This window comes from Ranitomeya imitator, chromosome 10 (genome assembly GCF_032444005.1).
Source record: "Ranitomeya imitator isolate aRanImi1 chromosome 10, aRanImi1.pri, whole genome shotgun sequence".
NCBI classification, from domain to species: Eukaryota; Metazoa; Chordata; class Amphibia; order Anura; family Dendrobatidae; genus Ranitomeya; species Ranitomeya imitator.
The window spans coordinates 139,907,039-139,932,689 of record NC_091291.1 but is presented as its reverse complement, the minus strand read 5'-3'; the positions used below and the strand labels follow the sequence as shown (position 1 = coordinate 139,932,689).

At 42.7% G+C, this 25,651-nt stretch overlaps 1 protein-coding gene across 1 annotated transcript in view; it reads left to right on the top strand.

The window, feature by feature from the left end:
• The first annotated feature begins 5,963 nt into the window (after positions 1-5,963).
• Positions 5,964-25,651, top strand: part of CLMP (CXADR like membrane protein) — a 106,002-nt gene continuing 86,314 nt past the window's right edge. Inside the window, exon 1 of the mRNA XM_069741688.1 lies at positions 5,964-6,377. Coding sequence (XP_069597789.1) covers positions 6,350-6,377 — 28 coding nt within the window. The 5' untranslated portion in view covers positions 5,964-6,349. The remainder of the gene's footprint in view (positions 6,378-25,651) is intronic.

The following is a 25,651-nucleotide window of genomic DNA, read 5'->3' as shown; positions in this document are numbered from 1 at the left end:
ATTATTAGTGTATCAGGGCAAAGATTCTCTAAGAATTCACAGCCAAAACTAACAGACAGTTCTCCTTCCTCCTTCTTGACCTGTCCTCTGCCTTTGACACAGTCGACCACTGCCTACTGCTACAGATTCTTTCTTCGCTTGGCATCAATGACCTTGCCCTGTCCTGGATTGCCTCATACCTTTCCGACCGTACATTTAGCATTTCCCACTCCCACACTACCTCCTCATCCCATCCAGCCCTCTCTCTGTTGGAGTCCCTCAAGGCTCTGTCCTAGGGCCCCTACTTTTCTCTATCTATACCCTTGGCTTGGACAACTCAAAGTCTCATGGCTTCCAGTACCACCTGTATGCGGACGACACTCAGATCTACCTCTCTGGCCCAGATGTCACCTTTCTGCTGTCAAGAATTCCGGAGTGTCTATCAGCCATATCCTCCTCCTTCACCTCTCACTTCCTAAAACTCAATGTAGACAAAACTGAACTCATCATCTTTCCTCCATCCCGCGTATCCCCCCTACCTGATCTGTCTATTATGGTAAACGGCATCACGCACTCTCCCGCACCTGAAATCCGCTGCCTCGGGTTAACTCTCGCCTCTGCCGTCCTTCAAACTGCACATCCAAACTCTTGCCACCTCTTGTCGCCTAAAACTCAAAAAATATTGCCAGAATCCATCCCTTCCTCAGCCCACAATCTACTAAAACTCTTATGCATGCCCTCATCATCTCCCGCCTCAATTACTGCAACACCCTGCTCTGTGGCCTCCCCGCTAACTCTCTTGCACAACTCCAGTCTGTCCTGAACTCTCCTGCTCGGCTAATCCACCTCTCTCCTCGCTACTCCCGTTTCTCCCCTCTGCAAATCTGTCCACTGGCTCCCAATTCCCCAACGAATCCAGTTCAAACTACTAACACTGACCTACAAAGCCATCCACAACTTGTCCCCTCCCTATAGCTCTGAACTAATCTCCCAATATCTTTCCTCACGTAATTTTCAATCTTCCCAAGACCTCCTACTTTCCTCCACACTTATTCGTTCCTCACACGACCGCCTCCAAGATTTCTCCTGAATATCCCCCATCCTCTGGATTTCCATGCCTCAACACGTCCGATTATCCGCCACCCTCTGATCCTTCAGACGGAACCTGAAAACCCATCTCTTCAGGAAACCCTACAGCCTGCAATAACCATTCTGCTGCATCACCACCACCCGACCTGCCGTCTCACCACCACCAGAGCTGCCGCCTCACCACCACCAGAGCTGCTGCACCCCGACCTTCGGTCTCTTCCCCATTATCCCATAGAATGTAAGTCTGCAAGGACAGGGTCCTCTCCCCTCTGTACCAGTCTGTCATTGTAAATTTGTTTACTGTAAACGATATCTATAACTCTGTACGTAATCCCTTTCTCGTGTACAGCACCATGAAATTAATGGTGCTATATAAATAAATAATAATTAAATACATATATCACTCAAAGACTAAACACCAATCATTATAATTGATAAAGTGCAAATGCAATGGAAAGACTATAGATTGTTGTTTGTCTGGAGGCTATCTGGTCCATAGTTGGTACCAGATAAATACTGGCTATATGGCCATAGTTATACCTGCAGTAAAGTGCAAGTGCAATAGAGAAGTGTAAAGATGAAAATAATAGTATGCATTTACCAGAGTATAGATGTGTCCCATGCTCAAGTTATGTATAGCGCCATCCCTTAGTATCCTTTCTAGTAATGTATGGTGCTGTGCTTTATTGCTTAGTGTCCTCTCTTGTTATTCATAGTGCCGTCCCAATATTACATAGTGACATCTTTGATTATGTATTACGCATGCAGATGGTGCACATAGTTCATGGACCCACAGTGCTATGCATACTTAGGAGGGGTCGGGGCATAGCTAAGCGGCTACCTGGTGTTCACTGGAGCCTTTGATGGCAGGTCAGGCTTGTATTGCTGGTAGCCTCCCAGTTCCACTTCGAGGCAGTCCCCTTTACTGCAGCTGCTGACCCCAGGGGTTAGGTACACAGACAATGATAGGACTTGGGCTCCTTTCAGACTACTGGGTGTTTAGAATTCTTTGCAGAACGGTAACTGACACAGACAGAGTTGGGCTCCATTAGATTACTAGGTTCAGGATACACAGGTAGAATGATTACTGACACGGAGACTGTTAAGACAATCGGGATACACAAAATACTCGGATAGGCACAAGTTCAGAAACAGGAGTCTAGGAAACAGATTCAGGGATTGTCTGCATATGGACCGGGGGACGAGGTTCAGACGCAGGCCGCACTAGAACCAGGAACTATGGGTTCAGGACAGGCCACACAAGGATCAGGGACTTCGGGTTCAGGACTGGCAGCACAAGGACCAGGGAATACGGATTCGGGACACTGGCCACACCAGGATGAGGGGTTCGGGTCCAGGACATTGGCCACACCAGGGTCAGGAGACCTCATAACGCACTAGTAGACTTCCACACTACTTAATGATTTAATGTTGCTTCGGCACCTTCCTATTGGGGAGGGTGCCTTTTAAACTAAACTGGCTGGGGTCATTTTACTATGTGCGCGTTCTACCAGGAAATGCGGCGTGCACATCATCAGGAGACAGGGAAGGGGAACCATGTAGGGGCACCTGTGATAGCATTACAGTGCCCACCGTTACACTCCCTATTCTTCAATCACGCAAGGACGCTCTGCAGAGAAGTTGGAGACCGACACCTTTTCACGGACTCCCACAACTTCTCTTCAGGATCACGACTTCTCTTGTCCACTAGAAGAAAAGTGACATCTCTCACCATCTTCATGCCTAGGATAATTCTCTCCATCAAGCCATCCTCAGCATAGAACGAAGCAGACGTGGCACCAAGAACCTGGCATTGGAAAGTCTCTCTCCATTGATTGAAATCAGCTACCATCCCAGAGGAGTCAAGGACCAACTGGAGTTCCTCCGCCTGGTTAATGGACTTCAGAGACTTAAAGATGCCATCGCTTTGACGTTCTCTTCAATCACCTAAAAACTGAAGATACCTTCTGCGGGTCCATCTTCAGTGTTGTCTTCAAGATGACATGTCCACGAGGCGGGGAGGTTCCTGGTGGCAGATCATTGGAACAATCGTCTGGACTGTGTGGGGACATTACCTCCAGCTCCCTTCCTTCGGAGACGACAGCACACAGTGAGTGCTCTAGTTGCTTGAAAATCACTTGACTTTTTTTTTTATATAGCTCATCCTTCACCTGAGAACACCCTTACCGGATTCTGGAGCTGTCGGACGGGAATCTAATACAGACTCTTCACAGCTTGCAGTACGAACTTTCGCACTGAACCAAAGCCTCAACTTGCCAAAGATACAGTCACCGTCATTGGTAGAGAAATAATACTACAGCCTCTCCTACTGGCCCAATTTTTGGAGTTTTTTACACTTCTCAGGACAAACCTTCCACACAACTATAGCGATACCACGACCCCTTCTCCATACGGAGTTCCGGCTTCTGCTCAGCCAGCCAAACATGGTCAACCATCATGGTTTCTGGGCAAGTAGTTGCCTTAACAGGCTGAGGAATGGGTGGTTTTGGAACTGACAGAGCCAGATGTGACGGTTTCCTCACAAGCGTCACCTGTCTGCTCTGCTCTATGAAGCTGGAAAGGGAAGATGTTCCAGATTCGGCTCATGGAAGACCTTTTGGAAGGCCTGTAAATACGAGGTGACAGGATCCTCTCTCTTTCATAGGGCGTAGAGCCATACAAGGGTATCTCCTGCTAGGTAGAACATTAGGAATCCTACCTTGACCTGGTTGGAAGAAAACGGATGGCTCAAAACTTCAGAGACCTGCATGCACTGCTCTAGGAACCAACAGTACTGATTTGAATCTCTATAGTACCATGGCAGATCAGACAGAAGGGGTTCCACACTAGAAGGATTAGTTTCGGGTAGAATAGCCATAGATACTGCAACTTGGCTTGCACAGCTGATGTCAGGGCTTCCAAACGGGCATCTAATGTCTACAGATAAAACACATTTTTTTCCTGGCTCTCACGCTGGTAACTCAACTACCTACACAGCTCCAAGAGCACAGAGGACTGGGGATCAGTGGGGCCCATGGCCAAAGCAAATAGTTACACAAGCAGGTGGTACATGTGGTTCGTTGACCCACTATGCCAGGGGTCGGGCTTACAAAGGAGGGGTATAATTAAGAGGCTACCTGAAGTTCACTGGTGCTCCTGATAGTGAAGACAGGCTTCAGCTGCAGGTATCCACCAGGAATCACTTAAGGTACCGTCACACTAGACGATATCGCTAGCGATCCGTGACGTTGCAGCGTCCTCGCTAGCGATATCGTCCAGTGTGACAGGCAGCAGCGATCAGGCCCCTGCTGGGAGATCGCTGGTCGGGGAAGAAAGTCCAGAACTTTATTTCGTCGCTGGACTCCCCGTAGACATCGCTGAATCGGCGTGTGTGACACCGATTCAGCGATGTCTTTGCTGGTAACCAGGGTAAACATCGGGTAACTAAGCGCAGGGCCGCGCTTAGTAACCCGATGTTTACCCTGGTTACCATCCTAAAAGTAAAAAAACAAACACTACATACTTACCTACAGCCGTCTGTCCTCCAGCGCTGTGCTCTGCTCTCCTCCTGCTCTGGCTGTGAGTGTCGGTCAGCCGGAATGCAGAGCGGTGACGTCACCGCTCTGCTTTCTGGCTGCCCGGCGCTCACAGCCAGACCAGAGAAGCAGAGCGCCGAGGACAGACAGCAGAAGGTAAGTATGTAGCGTTTGTTTTTTTACTTTTTAGGATGGTAACCAGGGTAAACATCGGGTTACTAAGCGCGGCCCTGCGCTTAGTTACCCGATGTTTACCCTGGTTACCGGGGACCTCGGGATTGTTGGTCGCTGGAGAGCTGTCTGTGTGACAGCTCTCCAGCGACCAAACAGCGACGCTGCAGCGATCCGGATCGTTGTCGGTATCGCTGCAGCGTCGCTATGTGTGACGGTACCTTTACACAAACACGGAAAGGACACAGGCTCCGTTCAGACTATTAGGTTCAGGATTCTCTGCAGAATGGTTACTAACATGGACTTTGGCTTCGTTCAGACTGCTAGGTTTAGGAACCATGAGTAGAACGGTTATTGACACGGAGACTCAGATGAGGCTGATTCGGAGACTCGGATAGGCACGCGTTCCAACACAGGTTTCTGATAGTGCTTCAGGGACTAGCCACACAAGAATAGGGGGACTAGGTTCAGGCACTGGCCCCACTAGGATCAGGGACCCCTGGTTCAGGAGATTGGCCACACATGGAACAGGAACTTCGTGTTCAAGACTGGCAGCATAAGCGCCAGGGAATATGGGTTCAGGACAATAGCCACACAATGACCATTATTTTGATATATTTATATTTTTTTTAATCAACCAATAAATTTCCCATTTGGAAACCCAATGTTCGATTACAGTTATCTACATATAAGACAATATTTGCTGGGAAGTCATACCCTCACCAGGAGTGCTACAATGCCCTAATCAGAAGATCCAACTACAGCAGAAAATATTGTAAATCTTTTTTGATCGGAAATATATCTTTGTGTCTATGGCAACCATTACAAGCATTGACAATACTAATAAAACAGAAGTATCAAGAATGACTATCACCTCCAGGATTATCATAACAGTCTGTATTTATATGGTTCCAATATATTCCACAGTGCTTTATACTTTGTGTAAAGGTAAATAAGGTGCAAATGTAAGGGGGGCTCTAAGCTTTTCACACTACTGAGTTATTTATTTGATAAATATTTTGAGCGAAGATTTTTCATTAAAAAAGAGTTGAATAAACCTGTATATAAGATGTGGACATATTGTACACCTCCATCCCTCCTATTCTGCAGGAGCTCAGGCTAGCCAGTAATTGCTCTCCTTGGCTAATCCCAGCAGATAGCTGGGAGGAGCAGGTCTGGGATGCTGCCATGTGGTGAATGTTCTGCACAGTATATTTTCTTGCTCTCCTTCCCTCTGCACACGGATAAGTGGCTGCTATTACATTCATGCTCATTTTTTTCAGAATCCGGACTTTCTTTTCTTGCAAAAAAAGGGACACTAAAGGAGGGCCCCGATCTGCTATTATCTCTAGACAGGGGACCAGTAAGTGACAAGTAGTGACACAAAAGGCAGAGGAAACTTGGTTCTTGAGCGGACACATGGAGGTAATTATGTTGCTTGCATTCCACTCGCTGTGATGCTTCCCCCATGCAGGGCTGTCTGCCATTCCTGTAAAGAGCCAATGCACTGCACTGTGCCTCCAACTCTGCCCCAACTCAGCAGCCCACAAATTCCTCTGGACTTATGAACAAAGATGCAAACACTGCTTTGCTCCTTCCTGGGTGAGTTTCTTTTTGTTCTTCATTTTTTTTCTTCCAGGCTATCAATATTGTATAAAAGGTGTGACGGATAGTGAATGATTTTATTCTGCAGAGTGGGGGAACAATTACCTGTTGGATATAAATGGAACACCTTGCCATGTCTAATGTAATAAGTGCTGGGATTCAATGCTTCCTTTGTTATTTTACATATTTCTTAGCAGAATCGAAATGATTGTTTTGTAAAGGGCAATGAATGTAAATGGAATAATATTTTTTTTAAAAACATAGCATTGAATGGGATTGGAGAAAAATGGCTTTTTTTGTGCGAGGGTCTCAGTAAAGATTGAGATTGCAGCGGTTCTGCAGGAGGTGTCTCGGCATAAGTATTCTTCAGGTTAATAGAAAAGGCTATTGTTTGCCTGGAACGGCACATATTGGAAACAGATGTGCTGGATGGGAGGCTGGAGAAGGAAGGAGGGAGGGATGGAGAGAATAAAAGTGTACACAAGGAAGGACAATGAAAGTGAGCTAACCAAGGAATCCGCTAGCACAATGGACACAGAGGACAGGGGCTTTCTTGCTCCCTTTTTATTTAGATATCACATAGAAATCACTGGGCTCGTTGTATGGCTTGTTACATTATGATGGAGAATTTTAATTTTATTACAGCCGCGGGGTCATTGGTTGTCCATTACCCCCCTTACATGGCGTTCTCCAAAACGAGACATGGCTCACACTACACAACCAGACAGCAGCCCTGGGATAAAGTCACTGCGGGGTTTCAGCGCTTTAGACCTTTGCTGGAACAAAGCCTCTTAATTCAAGATGTGTTACATACATGGCTTACGAGACTGTCGCTTTCATTCACAAATAACTTTGTCACAAATGATGTCATTCTTGCCATGCATAGCAATTTATGGAATCAATCTGAATATACACGATCTATTGTAGCAGCTTTTCTAAATAACACGGCAATGGATATGTCACATTGTCTGTCACCGTGGAGTCCGTCTATACGTCTTGAAGGAATTCTTTGTGTACCCACATCTCTATGTATGTGCCAGCCAGCAGTGTGTAGGGGGATGGTTCAGACAACAGTCACAATATTTATGAGATGGGCTCGAGAAAAATCTAAGCTCGGTTAAATGGATGGGGTCCTAATAAAAATTTAAAGTTAACTGTGTGTTTTTAGAACCGTAATGAAGTTTGAGGTCAGAAAAGGATGAAGCAGTGGAAAGTCTTATGGATTCACAGAGAAATCTAACAATTAGCTTTCTGGGCAGAGAAAATAATCCTTGGCGCTTATGGAAACTTTGTTTTCATCGCCTATCGAACATGTCAAAGCAATAGCTCAGTGTGGCTGTCGCTTCACGTTACTTGTGATAACAGAGCAAATTACTTGTAATCAGTGTTATTGGATGTGAATGCGTCTCAGGGCGCTCCGCTGTAACCCTTTGAGCTCCTTATAATGCATTTCCTATTATTTTGCACTAATTTCTATATCAGTACGTATGACCCCCCCATAGTCGCCGGCCCCTGATTATACAATGTTACTATATGTGGCAGGAACGGTTTATTGCTAACAATGCACCCTGTGATAAACACTGGCTTACATTTACTAAATAGGGCCAAGGAGGATTATCACCTTTCTACAGCCTGTATTGTAACTACTTAATAATATGTTTAGATAAGAACAAGTTTTGGTAGGAATAGAGGATGCTCAATGTTATGTTTCCCAGATTCATTACGAAACCGTTCTTCCCAACTATGAGTCTGGTCAGGTTCACAGGGTGCGATTGCGCTGGTGTTTTTTGCTGCTATTTGGCATAAGCTGGGCATATTACTGTATTAATTGTATAGGAAATAGTTTATTGTCCATTATACTTTTTAATGGGAATTATATATAATGCAATAATTATAAAGTACATTACTGATTAATGCAAAAAATTTGATGTGAACCAAGTAGAACCTGATATCAAACGTGTATTGGTCTGATAAGTCCTAGGAAATAGTGATACCAAGTGGATAACATTGACCACCAAAGAAGTCTTCTGTAACCCTACCAATGTAATTTCATCATAGTCTGAAAAGACTTTGGCTTTATGTCAAACACATGGTCTACCCCATACTATTAGGCTGTGTGCAAGCGTCATGTTTTTGTGCAGCATTTTTTGCTGTGCAGATTTGTCACAGAACCTGAAGGGAATCCTGTAAGGTAAATGAGAATCCTAACGTCTCATGAAGATGGTGCTTATTTGTGACTTGCAGATTTGGTGCAGTTTCAAATCTGCAGCATGTCAATTCTTTCATCGTTCTTCCGACATATAATAAAATTGTTCTCTGTGGAACTTATTGGACTGCTTTTTGCGATTAAATAACTAAACTAAATAAATCTGATAGACATCTCTCCATCACTAACACCAGGGCTTGATGTCAGCTGTGTTTTGGACAATTTACAGCTGGCATCAGGCCCAAGCCCCATTACCCCGCTTGCCCCTTCGCACCAGGGCAATCAGGAAGGGCCAAGAATAAGCACCAGAATTGGCACATCTAATGTGAAGCGCCAAGTATGGGGCGGCTACGGGCTTGTATTTTTAGGCTGGGAAGGGCCTAATGACCATTGACCTTCACAGACTGATAATATCATCTCTGAGCTGTCTGCTTTACCTTTGTTAGATTAAAAAAATGGTAGAAACCCAAGTAATTTTTTTATTTATTTTATCATAAAAAGCTGTCCAATAAGCTCCACAGGGTGCAATTTTATTATATGTTGGGGGCTGTGCAATTATATGCCTGTCGGTCTATCTATATCTATCAACATAGCATCCATAACTGTCCAAAGATGCATGCAAAAACACATTGAAAACACAACAAAAACAAAGAAAAAAATTGTGGTTTTGTCTCTGTGTGTTTCCTGCCAAGAGACGGAGAAATGGTGCAGAAATTTCTGCATTCAAATACTCAAAAGTGTGCACATAACCTTACCATCAAGCACATACAGAGTGGAATAGATACATAAGAATAGTACCAGGTATGAAAATCCACCAGTCTTGTAACACTGGAAAAACAACAGGTGACCAGTAACATCATAAGCATCAATGGAGATCATAGAATCATAGAATGGCAGAGTTGGAAGGGACCTCCTGGGTCATCTGGTCCAACCCCCTGCTCAAAGCAGGAGTCACTAAACCATCCCAGACTGATGTCTGTCCAGCCTCTGTTTGAATACTTCCATGGAAGGAGAACTTAGCACCTCTTGTGGCCGCCTGTTCCACTCATTGATCACCCTCACTGTCAAAAAGATTTTTCTAATATCTAATCTGTGTCTCCTCCCATTCAGTTTCATCCCATTACTTCTAGTCTTTCCTAGTGCAAATGAGAATAAAGGTGATACTTCTACAATGTGACAGCCCTTTAGATATTTGTAGACAGCTAATAAGTCTCCTCTCAGTCTTCTCTTTTTGCAAGCTAAACATTCCCAAATCCTGCAACCGTTCCTCATAGGACATGGTTTCCAGACCATACACCATTCTGGTCGCTCTGCTCTGAACTTACTCCAGTTTGCTTATGTCTTTTTTAAAATGTGGTGCCCAAAACTGGACACAGTATTTAGGAATAGAGGGCAATAATGACTTTGCGTGATCTAGACTGTATGCTTCTGTTAATACATCCCAGAATAGCATTTGTCTTTTTTGCTGCTGCATCACACTGTTGACTCATGTTCAGTTTATGATCTATTAGTATACCCAAGTCTTTTTCACATGTGCTGTTGCATATTACTCCCATTCTGTATATGCTTTATTCATTTTTATTGCCCAGATGTAGTATTTTGCATTTTTCCTTGTTAAAAACTGCCCACTGCTCCAGTTTACTTATATCTTTTTGAATCCTCTCTCTCTTCTATAGTATTAGCTATCCCTCCTAGCTTTGTGTCATCAGCAAATTTAATAGGTGTACCCTCAATTCCTTCATCTGCATCATTGATAAAGATGTTGAAAAATACAGGGCCCAGGACAGAACCTGTGGTACCGCACTTGAGACATTCTTTCAATTGGATGTGCAGCCATTTATGACCACTCTTTGGGTCCGATCACTAAGAAAGTTATGAATCCACGGGTTGCCTTGTCCATTCCATACTTAGAAATTTTTTAATAAGGATAGTGAGATCTGTAGTTCCCTTGGTCCACCTTCTTCCCCTTATTGAATATAGGAACAACATTTGCTCTTCTCCAGTCTTCTGGGACCTCTCCTGTTCTCCAAGAATTTTCAAAGATTATGGAGAGTGGTTCAAAAATTTATTCTGCTATCTCCTTCAGTACTCTGGGGTGTAATTCATCTGTACCTGGAGACTTGAATTAATTTATGTTAGCTAAGTGTTTCCTCATTATCTTTCTGTTTATAGATATCCTGGATTCTTCTATTCCTTTAAAAGGACAGTGAAAATCAGTTGATTTTACATTTCCTTTCTGAGAGAAAACAGATGCAAAATAGGCGTTTAAAAGTTCGGCCTTCTCATCAACATCCTTTCTTACCACTTCATCATCTTTATCCTGTAAAAATCCTATAGCATCTTTGACTTTTCTTTTACTTTTGACATATCCCTAAAATCCTTTTTTATTGCTTTTGATGTCTCTTGCAAGCCTTAATTCATTGTCAGCTTTAGCTAATCTGATTTGTGCCCCGCAGGTTCTGCAGACAGCATTAAATTCTTCTTTAGATATGCCTCCATCTTTCTATTTGATAAACATTTCTTTCTTCTTTATAAGCATGTGTTTAAGTTCTGTGTTCATCCATACTGGTTTCCTTAAATGCTTTGTATTCTTCCCTCTTTTTGGAATTGAGAGAATGGCTTTTCTGGCTGTTGTAGCTCTTACCTCCTAAAATAACAAATATTTGAAAAGTGGTCATCAGCAAGTCCTATTTTAAAAAAATATGACTTCAATGTTGGTCCAGCCTAAATAGTTGTCCCTTATTAAATCCATGTCCTGTTATGTAGATAGATGAAGCCAGGATAGAAAGGATACAAGGAAACTTGGAGGCACATACTCAAAAACCAATGTCACCAATGACCTAACCGCTATATTTCAATGCCACAATCAGAGGCAAAATGGTAGCCAACCAAATTGATGTTCATTACAGGCCAATATATTCTACTTCTTCCAGAAACATGATGAATACTAATATGAAGCAGATCAGTATCCTATAAGGAAGATTTCAATGCATTAGGATAAGAAAATATGCAAAGCCCAGCATGGACCACTGGAGTGTAAATTTCTTGAACAACCCCTTAGACATAAAACTGGCTTTGGTAACAAACAGGAGATGGTAAACTGCATTTTTCCTGCATTCTTTAGATGCAATAATCAAAAAATGTAATAGGATTCTGAAATCACTGTTCAAAATCCTTAGCAAAACTAGAAAAACACACAATAAGAATAGCAGTCTTGAGCTGCCAGATAACCATCTTGAATCAATTTTGTTTCTTCTGCTCAATCATGATTTTTTTTCTTGAGCTTGTATTGAATTTTCACAATCTTATGAGGGTCTTTGAGTAAGGGGTTAATACAGATTTTTGCTGCTTCATTCTGAAAATGCAGTAAATCCTCAAGATGCCTTTAGTTTGTTCTGGTTTGGTTCAAGAGAAAGGTATGCTGTGTTATAGTTTGCAGAAAGTTACGTTTTTCGTTTTGACCTCACCGAAAGGCTCAGATGTTATTTTCAGCTGTGAAGTCTGTTCTTTTTGGGCTGTGGTTTTGGCCCACGTACTTTTTGTTCCTAACGTTTCTTTGAACAGCCAAAAAACTGCAGACTTTGGTCCGACGGACAGAAACTAAAGGAATACGTCAGCATCTGTGAAAACTACTTCATACTGGGCTCTTGTTTTTGACCCTTAAATGACAAAATCTTATATTTTGAGATTCTATTCTGATAAAAAATAAAGTAACACTGTATGTGAGATTCTGCACAACAAGACAAAGCCTTGTCTTAAGCTCATTAAGGAAAACTAAAATTACGTACCGAGAGGCAACTGCAGACGTGACCATTGAATCCTGTGTTTTAGCACTTCATTTGCAGATTACTTCCCTTTTCTACGTGGGTTGTATTAAGAAGTATAGAAGTGACATTTATTATCAGCTAGTATATGTCCTCTCACATTTCTTGCTGATGCTCATCATTTGTCAGCTTTATTACTTTGTACATTTGCCTTATCTTTATATGACCTGCTTCCAACGAAGGTCACCATGGTTGATGAGGTACAGAACCAGCCGTAGTTTTAGTATGAATGTATTCTTTGCACATATTCACACATATTGACCTCAAGATTGCAATCAATAGATCATAATGAGGACCCTACTAGTATTTCAAATGGAAGCATCAGTCACCAGATGAACCAAAAAAAGCAGAATGAAGAAGAGGCACTATGCCATGCTCTATATCGTCATAGTGAAAACTGATTATATACACACGCAATAGATCAGACCAGATTCTGAGACATGATGATTTGCTGCTGCCATGTTCAAGACTTATGGTCTGATCTTGTCTCCGGGCGATGTCTTTTCACCATGAATAATAATATTTATCATGATTAAATCTCACCTGGCTGTCGCGCTTCTACCGAATTATATCAGCCTATAATCCAGGGACTGATAATGGTAAAATGTTTGTTATCATGTACAAGCTGTAAACGGACCTTTAGTACACACAGAAGTCATGACTATAAGAGATGGACCTGCAGCACACATAGACATCATAACTATAAGAGATGCACCTGCAGTACACCTAGAGGTCGTGACAATAAGATCTACCTGCAGTATACATAGAGGTCATGACTATAAGAGATGGACCTGCTGTACATCTAGAAGTCATTATGACTATAAGAGATGGACCTGCAGTATAGAGATGAGCAAATTTGCTCGGGTTCCCTCTTATTCGGCAAGCTAGAGCACTTGCCGAATAAGTTGCAGAGGAAGCCGGGTTCCCTCTGAAGCTTATTCGGCAAGCGCCATAGTTTGCCGAATAAGAGGGAACCCGAACAAATTCGCTCATCTCTACTGCAGTACACTTAGAAGTCATGACAATAAGAGATGGACCTGCAGTAAACCTAGAGGTCATCATGGCAACCAGAAGTGGACCTGCACTACACCTAGAAGTCACCATGACTGTAAAGGCCCCGTCACACTTAGCGACGCTAAAGCGATCCCGACAACGATATGACCTGTCAGGGATCGTTGCTGCGTCGCTATGTGGTCGCTGGTGAGATGTCAAACAGTGAGATCTTCCCAACGACGCAGCAGCGATGCGGCGACCTGTACAACGATGTCGTTGGTCGTTGTGACCCTGTCACATGGCAGCTATTATGACGATTCAGACCTCGATGAGGGACGTCCTGTGTGACGTTGTAGTCACACAGGCGTGCATTTGCGTTGCCTTTTCCGCGCCCATTCAGTTCTGATTGGTGGTTTGCAGATTAAGGAAAAATGAAAACGCATTTGAGACCCCAAACGATACCTACCGTGCACAAAATATAGGTGTCAGAAGAACCGTTGAAGAATAGATACATCGAAGAGGAGTCGCAGGCCGGAGAACTCTACAACGATCTGCAAACCACCACACGGTCAGGTACAAAGGATGGAAGCGCTACTATGTCGCCTTCTGTTGAAGGCATGACCGCCAATCAGAACGCAGTAGCGACCACCAATCGGAGCGGAGGGGTGGCGAAAAGGCAATGCAATGTCTGAGTCGTCAACGAGGTCGTTGGTAAGGTGTCAAACACAGCGATGTGTGCTACCCAGCGGGACCTCAACGATCAAAAAAAGGTCCAGGCCATTCCGACACGACCAGCGATCTCACAGCAGGGGCCTGGTCGCTGTTACGTGTCACACATAACGAGATCGCTACTGAGGTCGCTGTTGCGTCACAAAACTTGTGACTCAGCAGCGATCTCGCTAGCGACCTCGCTTAGTGTGAAGTAGCCTTAAGAGACTGACCAGCAGTGCACCTAGAGGTTTTCATGACCATAAGAGAAGGACCTGCAGTACATCTAGAGGTTTTCATGACCATAAGAGATGGACCTGCAGCACACCTAGACATCATAACTATAAGAGACGGACCTGCAATACCTAGATATCACTACTATGAGAGACAAACCTGCAGTTCACCTAGAAGTCATGAATATGAGGCACGGATCTGCAGTACACCTAGAGGTCAATACTATGAGCCACAGATCTGCAGTACACGTAGAGGTCAAGACTATGAGACACAGACCTGCAATACACCTAGAGGTCAAGGTTATGAGAGACAAACCTGCAGTACACCTAGAATTCAAGACCATAAGAGACAAACTTGCTATTTACCTTAAGGTCAAGACTACGAGAGACGGACCTGCAATACAGACGAAGCTGCTACAAACCTAGAGTTCAAGACTATGAAAGACAGACATGCAGTACATCTAGAAGTCATGAGTACGACAAATGAACCTGCAGTACACCTAGAAGTCATGACTGTGAAACATGGACCTGCAGTACACCTAGAGGTCAAGACTATGAGACACGGACCTGCAGTACAACTAGAGGTCAAAACTATGAGAGACAGACCTTCAGTACACCTAGAGGTCATGACGACGAGACACAGATCTGCAATACACCTAGATGTCATGACTATGAGATGGAATTGTGCATACCTAGAGGTCAATACTATGAGAGATGGACCTGCAGTGCAGCTAGAGGTCATGAACATGAGAGATGGATCTGCTGAATACTTAGCACTTAGAATTCAAGACTATTTAAGGTAAACTTGAAGTACACCTAAAGATCAACACTACGAGACACTGCCTGCAGTACACCTAGATGTCAAGACTATAAGAGACAGACCTGCCATACACCTAGAGGTTATGATGGCGAGCTGGGCACCTGTAGTACATCTAGTGGTTAGGCCTATAAGAGACAGTGCTGCTTTAAACCCAGAAGTTATGACTAGAGGTTATAAATATAAGAGATGGACCTGCTGTATACTTAGAGGTCATGATTTCAAGAGATGAACCTGTAGTACAGAAAGAGGTCACAACCATGAAAGAGACCTTGAGTATACATAGAAATCATGAGTATGAGAGAAGAACCTGCAGTAGACCATTGGTCATGACTATGAAAAATGGACCTGCAGTTGATCTAGTAGTCATGAAACCATTTTAACACAACGTACTCGTTTGTGGGGACAAAGAAAGATCAATATTTCTTGGTAACATTTGCTGTTAGCAGTCATGGTATATTTCTTTCCTCACCTGTGGTCTTAACCATTTAGTGATGACTGAAGGAAGAATGTCATGGTAACAGGAACTGGGAATTAGATTTCTCTAAAGATTTATTGGGCTAATTCTTCATTTGAGGTTGAAAAGTTCAAAAAGTGTGGCTTATGTTATATTAGCTGCGCTTTCAGGATTTGTTTTACTATTAGATCCTGCTATTTGTCTACTCATGGAAAACAGTAATAAAGGCCATATATATATAATATCGACTATTGTGTAGGAGAGTGTCCACAAACTCAATCTAAGCAAAAATGTACATAGGAGAAAAAAGGATTGGGCATACGGAATTTCAGGCACAACCGTTTGGTCCTGCATGAGATAAAATGCTGGCAGATTACATGTGTATGTAGGCTCAGGAGGAGTACCGTAGCTGTTGTCTGATTTGACTGATCGTTAATGGCCAACGTTAATAGGGTAATAAGCAACCGATTCAATTAAAGCTCTCCTATACTTTTGCTATTTTTGCATACAGATAGGATGGCTTCTGGTGCAATGATCACAGACCGGTATTAGCCATCACGTCTCTACACCACCAAGCCCATTCACCGTGGTTTAGTAGGTCCCTTGCGTTAACAATGCTGCTGAGTTAAGTGGCTGCTCCACACACATCTGCTGCCGTTTATCTCGTTGGAGGAAGTTGAAATTAAACACATATAAATCTTGTTGCCCTTGATGGTGAACATGGTGTTGAATATAGGTTACCCACATATATTCAAATGTCATCATTCTCAAAAAATTTGTTATGGATGTGACAGACTTTGTTCCGAATCATCACCGTACGTGTGGTGAGAGCTACTGTGCAGTGACTCGCTGGCGACTGCGCAGAAGGATGAAGACACCGCCAATAGAAGGACACATGAGGTTCAGATAGTAGCGCAAGTGCAGGGCGCAGGATTACACCACCACAACTGCATGTCACTGGGCAGCGTGAAATGCATGGGAGGGGGTTGGTATGATAATGAAATGTCTTCCAGGCACCACATGCCCCAAAGCCAGAAAGAAATCATTAACATAAAAGATTAAAACTCAATTTCTCAACAACTAGACCGCAGCTATGAGGCGGTAAGACTATTTTAACCATTCTAATACCTTTATGCCCATAGTAATATCTTAAAAGCGTTCCTGGGGTGACAGATTCCTTTTAATGGCTTTTGCTTAAAAAAGGGTATTAATGGACAACACATTTAAAATAATGAGAATTAGTTTATTTTAGACAAATAACGTACCCTCTTATGTCACATCACATGATCCCCTATAGGGGCCTTTTGATGCCGCTGGTTTCCTAAGTGACAGGTTCATTGTGGTCATGAATTCTGTTTTTCGTTTCCCTGATAGAACAAAAAAAGGAATTGATAACACAGATGTGAACAAAGCCTAAATTTTAAAGGGAGTAAAATATGCAATACAGTAAATTGAAAGCGAAGTAAGTTTAAGCATTCATCATGAAGTGATCCAAGAAGTATCGTTTCTCCTTGCGGAGAGTGACATGACACGATAAGCATGTCGAGGTGAGGAGACTTAAAGCCGCAATGCTCCTCTGGGAAATATGCAAATTGTCTCTTCAGAGAGGAAGAGGACTAGAACTCTAATGCCACCTCATGTCACTCTCCGCAAGGAGAAACGATACTTCTTAGATCCCCGTCAGATGCCTCTCAATCAGCCAAACCAGATCTCCACTTTGCACTGATGAGGGGCAGTACCCCGAAACACAGTGTCTGCAAATTGAGATTCTGGTTTGGCTATTATCCTAAGTCATGTGACAAGGCTCGTTAAAGGGTCGACATTGACTGTTAGGATTGCTACTTCCAATAGGTGGCACTAGAGTTCTAGTCATCTTCCTCTCTGAAGAGACAATTTGCATCATGAAGTGATAAAACTTATTAAGATGTCATCAGTAAGGGAGGATTTAAAAGAGTAGACAAACTTGTAATGAGAATTCGTAGGAACACTTGTTCCCAGTTATGTTGCTGATCTATGAGCAAAATGCTTATTTGAAGCATTGCTTATACCATTAAAAAAATAGTTTCAACAATGCATCGACAGGTGTAAATAAAGGTTGTGCTGCTGATAATATGACCCAGCAATTGCATTGGTAATCGTTCTGTCCCCATCACTGTTGTTGGGCTGTGTAAAGAGGCCAGTAGACCAAACAACTTGTTTATTGGAGCTTGTTAATTGTGCATGGACAGGCCCAAATCAGCATATCTAAATTCACCCTGAGAAAGAGCCTGTAGTCACTTGCAGATAGCAGTAACATATGCAGATAACAGCTTAAGGTACCGTCACACATAGCGACGCTGCAGCGATACCGACAACGATCCGGATCGCTGCAGCGTCGCTGTTTGGTCGCTGGAGAGCTGTCACACAGACAGCTCTCCAGCGACCAACGATCCCGAGGTCCCCGGTAACCAGGGTAAACATCGGGTAACTAAGCGCAGGGCCGCGCTTAGTAACCCGATGTTTACCCTGGTTACCATCCTAAAAAGTAAAAAAACAAACGCTACATACTTACCTTCCGCTGTCTGTCCTCGGCGCTCTGCTTCTCTGGTCTGGATGTGAGCGCCGGGCAGCCAGAAAGCAGAGCGGTGACGTCACCGCTCTGCTTTCCGGCTGACCGACGCTCACAGCCAGAGCAGGAGGAGTGCAGAGCACAGCGCTGGAGGACAGAGAGCGGTAGGTAAGTATGTAGTGTTTGTTTTTTTACTTTTAGGATGGTAACCAGGGTAAACATCGGGTTACTAAGCGCGGCCCTGCGCTTAGTTACCCGATGTTTACCCTGGTTACCAGCAAAGACATCGCTGAATCGGTGTCACACACGCCGATTCAGCGATGTCTACGGGGAGTCCAGCGACGAAATAAAGTTCTGGACTTTCTTCCCCGACCAGCGATCTCCCAGCAGGGGCCTGATCGCTGCTGCCTGTCACACTGGACGATATCGCTAGCGAGGACGCTGCAACGTCACGGATCGCTAGCGATATCGTCTAGTGTGACAGTACCTTTAGGTGAGGAGAGGTCAAGGGTTAATAACACCTTAAAATGGATTATGTCTAAACAGTTGAAGAGCAGATTAACATACTGTGAAGACTATAGTTATTAACATACTGTGAAGACTCTAGTTAGCCTCCAGGGATTGAAGAGCAAAGTGACTGGAGATGGAAAAGACTTTAGGATAGGGAGATAATATTGGAAGGAGAACAGGTGTATGAAGATCTTGTACAGTGAGGTGAGGGAAGGCATCAATTCCTTGCGGTAATCAAAAACATTTGTGATACAAATGAAGTGATGTTTACAGGTGACATTTCCCCATGTGGTGAAAGAGTTTAAGAAGCTTTCCGGCTGTGAAAAACAAATGGAAATTTGGAGAAAATGTTGAAAATTTCGCAATTTATCAACGTTAAATTGTCATGCCCATAAATCACAGAGATATGTCACAAAAATTAGTTAATGTAACATTTCCCACATGGCTAATTTACATCAGCACAATTTTGGAAACAATTTTTCTTTGTTAGGAAGTTATAAGGGTTAAAAGTTGACCAGCGATTTTTCATTTTCCAACAAAATTTACAAAACTATACTTTTAGGGACCACATCACATTTGAAGTTTACTTTGAGGGATCTATGTAATAGCAGATACCCAAAAGTTACACCATTCTAAAAACTGCACCTCTCAAGGTGCAAAAATCCACATTCAAGACGTATATTAACCCTTCAGGTGTTTCACAGGATTTTTTGGAATGTTTAAAAAAAAAATGAACATTTAACTTTTAAAAAAAATGGATATGAAAGTTGGTTGTGTAATTTCTCCTGAGCATGCCGATACCCCTTAAGAGGGAGAAAACCACTGTTTGGGCGCAAGGCAGAGCTTGGAAGGGAAGGAGCGGCATTTGACTTTTTGAATGCAAAATTTATGGACGTCATGTCCCGTTTGGAGAGCCCCTGATGTGCCTAATCAGTGGAAACGCCTCACAAGTGACCCCATTTTGGAAACCAGACCCCTAAAGGAATGCATTTAGATGTGTTGTGAGCTCCTTGAAACCTCAGGTGATTCACTGAAGTTTATAATGCTGAGTCGTGAAAATAATAAAATCACCTTTTCCCCACAAAAATGTTATTTAAGCCCCAAATATTGCATTCTCATAAGGGTAATAGGAGAAATTGCACCATACAATTTCTTGGGCAATTTCTCCACAGTACGCCAATACCTCATATGTGGGGGATACTACTTTTGAGGCACAATGCAAAGATCAGAATGGAAGAGGCGTCATATTATATTTCAGATTTCGCTGGAATGGTATGAGGGTGCCATGTCACATTGGGAGAGCCCCTGAGGTGCAAGGACAGCAGAAACCCCCTATATGTGAACTAATTTTGCAAACTATACACCCCAATCAATTCATCTAGGGGTGCAGTGATCATTTTGACACCACATGTGTCTCACAGAATTTTATACCATTGAGAGGTGAAGAAAGAATAAATTACATTTTTCCCACTAAAATGTTGTTTAGCCCTAAGTTTTTGGCTATGCGCACATGTCCGGTATTGCTGCGGACATTTCCACGGCAATTTCGGAACTCCCTGTAGCGGGTAAAACACATGCGAAATAGGCATGCGTTTTCCCGCTAAACACTAGCGTTTTACAAGCGTAATTAGCTTGAAGAATGCTAGCGCTTTCCAAGTGATCTGTAGCATCGTTTGGAAAACTGATTGACAGGTTGGTCACACTTGTCAAACATAGTGCTTGACAAGTGTGACCGACTTTTTACTATTGATGCTGCCTATGCAGCATCAATAGTAAAAAAATCTAATGTTAAAAATAATAATAAAAAAAAAAACAATCGTGATATTCTCACCTTCCGACGTCCCCGGCAGTCTTCCCACTCCTCGTGATGCCCGTGTTCCCAATAATGCCTAGCGGCAATGACCCCAGATGACGTAGCATCTCGCGAGACCGCTACGTCATCACAGGTCATTCTCGCAATGCATTATTGGGAACGAGAGCATCACGAGGAGCGGGAAGACTGCTGGGGACGTCGGAAAGTGAGAATATCACGATTTTTAATTTTAATTCTTTTTTTTAACAATTATATGGTTCCCAGGGCCTGGAGGAGAGTCTCATCCACCCTGGGTACCAACCGCACATGATTCGGTTACTTCTCGCATGGTGGGCATAGCCACATGTGGAAAGTAAGCGGATCAATGCATTCCTATGTGTGGGGAATTCCGCACAAAGAATGAACATGCTGCGTTTTTTTCCGGAATGCGATTCTGTAGCGGAAAAAAACGCAGCATGTGCACAAAAAATGTGGAATGCATTCTAATAATAGGATGCTTAATGTATGCTTTTTTCACGGTTTTATTGTTTTTATAGAGAAAAAATGCGGGGGAAAAAGCGAAAATTCCTGAACATGTGCACATAGCCTTTAACTTTTTTGAAAACATTTTTTTAAAATCTGACCAGTGTCACTTTATGTGGTAACAACTCTGGAATGCTTCAACATATCTCTGATTTTGTGATTGGTTTGTTTCGTGACATTGTACTTTATGAAAATGGTAAATTGATGTTTATATTTTCTACGCTTATTTATACAAATATAAAAAATTAGGCAAAAACTTCAAAAAATTAGCAATTTTCAAACTTTGATTATTCCTTTAATTCAGATAGTTGTAACACATAAAAACATTAATAAATGACATTTCCCTCTTGTCTGCTTTACATCAGCACCCTGTGTAAAATGTTGGTTTATATTGTTTACATTTTCGAAGGTTTAATAATGTAGCAGTCATTTTTAATTTTTTCAAGGAAATTTAAAAAATTTATTTTTTGAGGGACCTATTAAATTTTGAAGTGACTTTGGGGGTTCTATATATTGGAAACCCCCAAAAGTGATACTATTTTAAAAACTTGGCCCCTCAATGTATTTAAAATTGCTTTCAGGTAGTTTATTAACCCTTCAGGTGCTTTTCAGGAATTAATGCAAATTGGCATAACAGGAATGCAGAAATTGATTTTTACCACATAAATGTTGCTGACTTGTGAACAAGCCGCTATAGCCGGCAGAGTTTCAGGCCATTATTTGGCCATGAATTGCCATGGCAAACATCAGGACCAGAAAATCAAGATCTCAGGGTGCCGATGAGGTAGAAGAGGGAGCCTTCACACTCCGTTAACCATCTAGATCAGGGGTGGGGAACCTCAAGCCCCAGGGCCATTTACGGCCCTCGATGACCTTTTATCAGGCCCCCGAGCAGATTCTCAGGGGCTGCTTTCTTGGGCAGAGAGCTGTATTTTGATTGCCATAAGCTCAATAATGTCTTCTCGTTCTGTTAGCACGCACACACAGTGCTCACTACTGAACATTGAAGGGCATGCAATGAAAGACTACATCCTGAATCCAGTGCCAGAGTCAGGATGTACTTTGTTTGCCAGCAGCATTTAAGGGGCTAAACAAATATAGTCGGTACCAACACAAATCATGGCAGATGCAGAAAGTTGTCAGCTTTATGGTACAGCTGACAGCTATAGGATTGTCACCCGTTGGTGGATGAGAGTCTCTTATAACGTAGGTCATTAAAAAGATGTATTGGTGGTCACTAAGGGGTTACATTTTCTAAGGGCTAATAGAATTTTTTGTTTGTTTTTTCTTTACAACAAAAATAGGTCAATTTTTTCCCTGAGTGCGCCAATACCCTAGTAGGTAATTGGGAAATATTTTTCAGGCACAGTGCAAAGCTCAGAAGGCAAGGAACGCCAGATTTTACTGTTATAGTTTTCAGGTGCCATCACCCACTCAGAGGGCCCATGAGCTGCTAGAACAGCAGAACCCCCTCATAAGTGACCCCAATTTACAAACTACACCTCTCATTTACTGCATCTAGGGGTGCAGTGATTATATTGACACCACGGGTGTGTCACAGAATTTTATACCATTGGGCAGTGGAAAAAAATTACTACATTTTTACCACCAAAATGTTGTTTTAGCTCCAGATTTTAAATGTTCACACAAGAAGTGGGTAAAAATGGCACCATATGTCTACTGAATGTTACAATACCCCACTGTAACGTATATAGGCCCTGCCTATAATGAGGCAGATGGAGGCACTGTGGACGCCATAGAACCTGTGATCCTGAGGGGTATGTCTTTTTAGGATTGCATAAAAGTGCTGTAGGCCACAGTTTTGCGCACTTCTGAAAAGGACACCGCTAAACAGAGGCCAGACGGAGTCCAGAGTAAATCTGCTGCCTCATTATAGTGAATGGATCCCTCGGGGGTTTCATCTGCCACGTCAGTCGGAGATTTAGATGTAAATCCCAAAGTAAGTGCTCAGTGTAGCGCGCCGGATATATGTGATCCCAAACTATAAGTAAAATGTTCTCAATAAAAGCTTCAACTCAATCCACAAAAAAAGCAAGTCCCCACACAGATCTGTCATTTGTTAACGGAAATATAGGGGCTTCCACGTTACTTGTAGCACAAAGGCTCTGGAAAAGCTAAATGGCTCATTGCTCTCCAAAAGAAATTCAGCAAATTCTCTCCTCCCAAATCCAAATGCCACCCTTTCCATCTGAGCCCCTGAACATTTAGAGCCCACGTTTGGTATTTCGGTAGTGATGAGAGCCTGCCTAATTTCCAGGTGCGTGTTTCCAGAAGCATGAGCTGGGTATGATGTACTGGTCACTACAATGGCAGTTTGCAATTTTCATTCAGCAACATTCATTGCTGTTTGTTTCTGGAAAACATCCATGGAATCAAAATTGTCACTACATCTGTAGATAAATTCCCAAAGTGTTATAATTTCCAAAATGTGGTCACTTAAGGGGGGGGATTCTGTTTTTCTACCACTTAGGGGCTCTTTATATGGAATCTGCAAACTAGTCTAGGAAAATCTGGGCTCCAGGAGGCAAATAGCGCTCCCCCTCCCGAGTAACATATGGGGTATTTCTACAATCAGCAGAAATTGTGGGACAAAGTCTGGTGCCATTCTTATCCATTTCCCAGTGTGAAAATGTAAAACCTAGGGCTAACACACAATCTTGGTGGTAAGAATGTAAATTATTTTTTCTTCAGTGCCCAATGGTATAAAAGTCTGTGACACACCTGTGGTGTCAATATAATCACTGCACCCCTAGACGAATTAATGGAGAGGTTTCATTGGTAAAATGGGGTCACGTATGGGGGCTCTGCTGATCTGGCACTTTAGGGGCTCTGTCAGTGTAACATGGCACCCTCAAACCACTGCAACAAAATCTGCACTGTAATATGGCGCTACTTCCCTTCTGAGCTTTGCACTGTGCCTCAAAAGAAAAGTATTTTTCGACCACATATGGGGTATCGGTGAACTCAGGAGAAATTGCACAACATGCTTTGGGGTCCATTTTCTCCTTTTGCCCTTGTGAAAATACAAAATTTGTAGCCAAAAAATATTTTTGTGGAAAAAATGTGATTTTTTTTTAAATTTTCATGGCTTAACGTTATAAACTTCTGTGAAGTGCTCAATACACATCTAGATAAGTTCCATAAGGGGTCTAGTTTCCAAAATGGTGTCACTTGTGGGGGTTTCCACTGTTTAGGCACATAAGGGGCTCTCCAAATGTGACATGGCAACTGCTAATTCTTGCAGCATATTTTACATTCAAAAAGTCAAATGGCGATCCTTTCCTTCCAAGCCCTGCCGTGCATCCACACAGTTGTTTTCTTCCACATATTGGGTATCCACACACTCAGGAGAAATTGCATAACAAATTGTATGGAGCAATTTATCTTGTTAACCTTATGAAAATGCAAAATTTGGAGCTAAAAAATATTTATCTGGGAAAAATGTGATTTTTATTTTTTTTTATTTTCACGGCTTAACGTTATAAACTTCTGTAAAGCACCTGTGGGTTCAAGATGCTCAATACACATCTAGATAAGTTCACCAAGGGGTCTAGTTTCCAAAATGGCATCACTTGTTGGGGGTTTCCACTGTTTAAGCACATCATGCGCTCTCCATACATGACTTGGCGTCTGCTAATTATGCCAGCAAATTTTACATTGAAAAAGTGAAATGGTGCTCCTTCCCTTCCGAACCCTGCCGAGTGCGCAAACAGTAGATTTCCCCTACATATGGGTTATCGGCATGCTCAGGATAAATTGCACAACAAAATGTATGGTCCATATTCTCCTGCTACCCTTGTGATAGTAAAAAAAAAATAAAAAATAGGTCTAAAGGAAAATTTTTGTGAAAGTAAATGTTTTATTTTTGTTCCACATTCCAAAGATTCCTGAGAAGCACCTGAGGGGTTAATAAACTTCTTGAATGTGGTTTTGAGTACATTGAGTTTTTTTTCACGGCTCACATTTATCCTGCGCTCTCCGCTGAGCGCTTGCTTACTTCGGGGTTTCTGTGTAAATTCCCCAAAACCGCAATTCATAAAAACCCCGGACGGAATCTCTCACTTATGAGGCAGACTGAGTCACTTTGGACTGTTCTGACGGTGTCCCATTCTTTTAGGCGTCTTTTTAGCACAAAAGTGTGGGCGACCACAGATCTGTGCACACCTAAAAGGATGGATAACACTGGAGCAGACGCCAAACAGAGTACGAAGTGTCTCCATCTGCCTCATTATGGTGGGCCTGAATCACATTTTTGTGGGATTTACACGGAAACTCCGACATAAGTACTCAGCGTAGAACCCAAGAATGTGATCCTGCCTTATTCAGGATGCGATAGAAAATGATTATGTACTCCAAATAAAAACCCTAATTTACCCTGCACAAAACCGCCCCCCACTCAAGTCTGTCATCTGTCACTGGAACTATAGGGGTTCCCACGTTACTGGTAGAACAAAGACTCTGGAAAAGCGACAGCTTCCGCCCCACAAATAAAATCCAGTGAATTCTGCGCTCACATATCCAAATATCCCCCTCCTTCTGAACGCCTCTGTGCCTAAACCATAGTAAGGGGCCATATGTTTGGCATTATTGTAATTGAGAGAAGGCACAATTTACAGGTG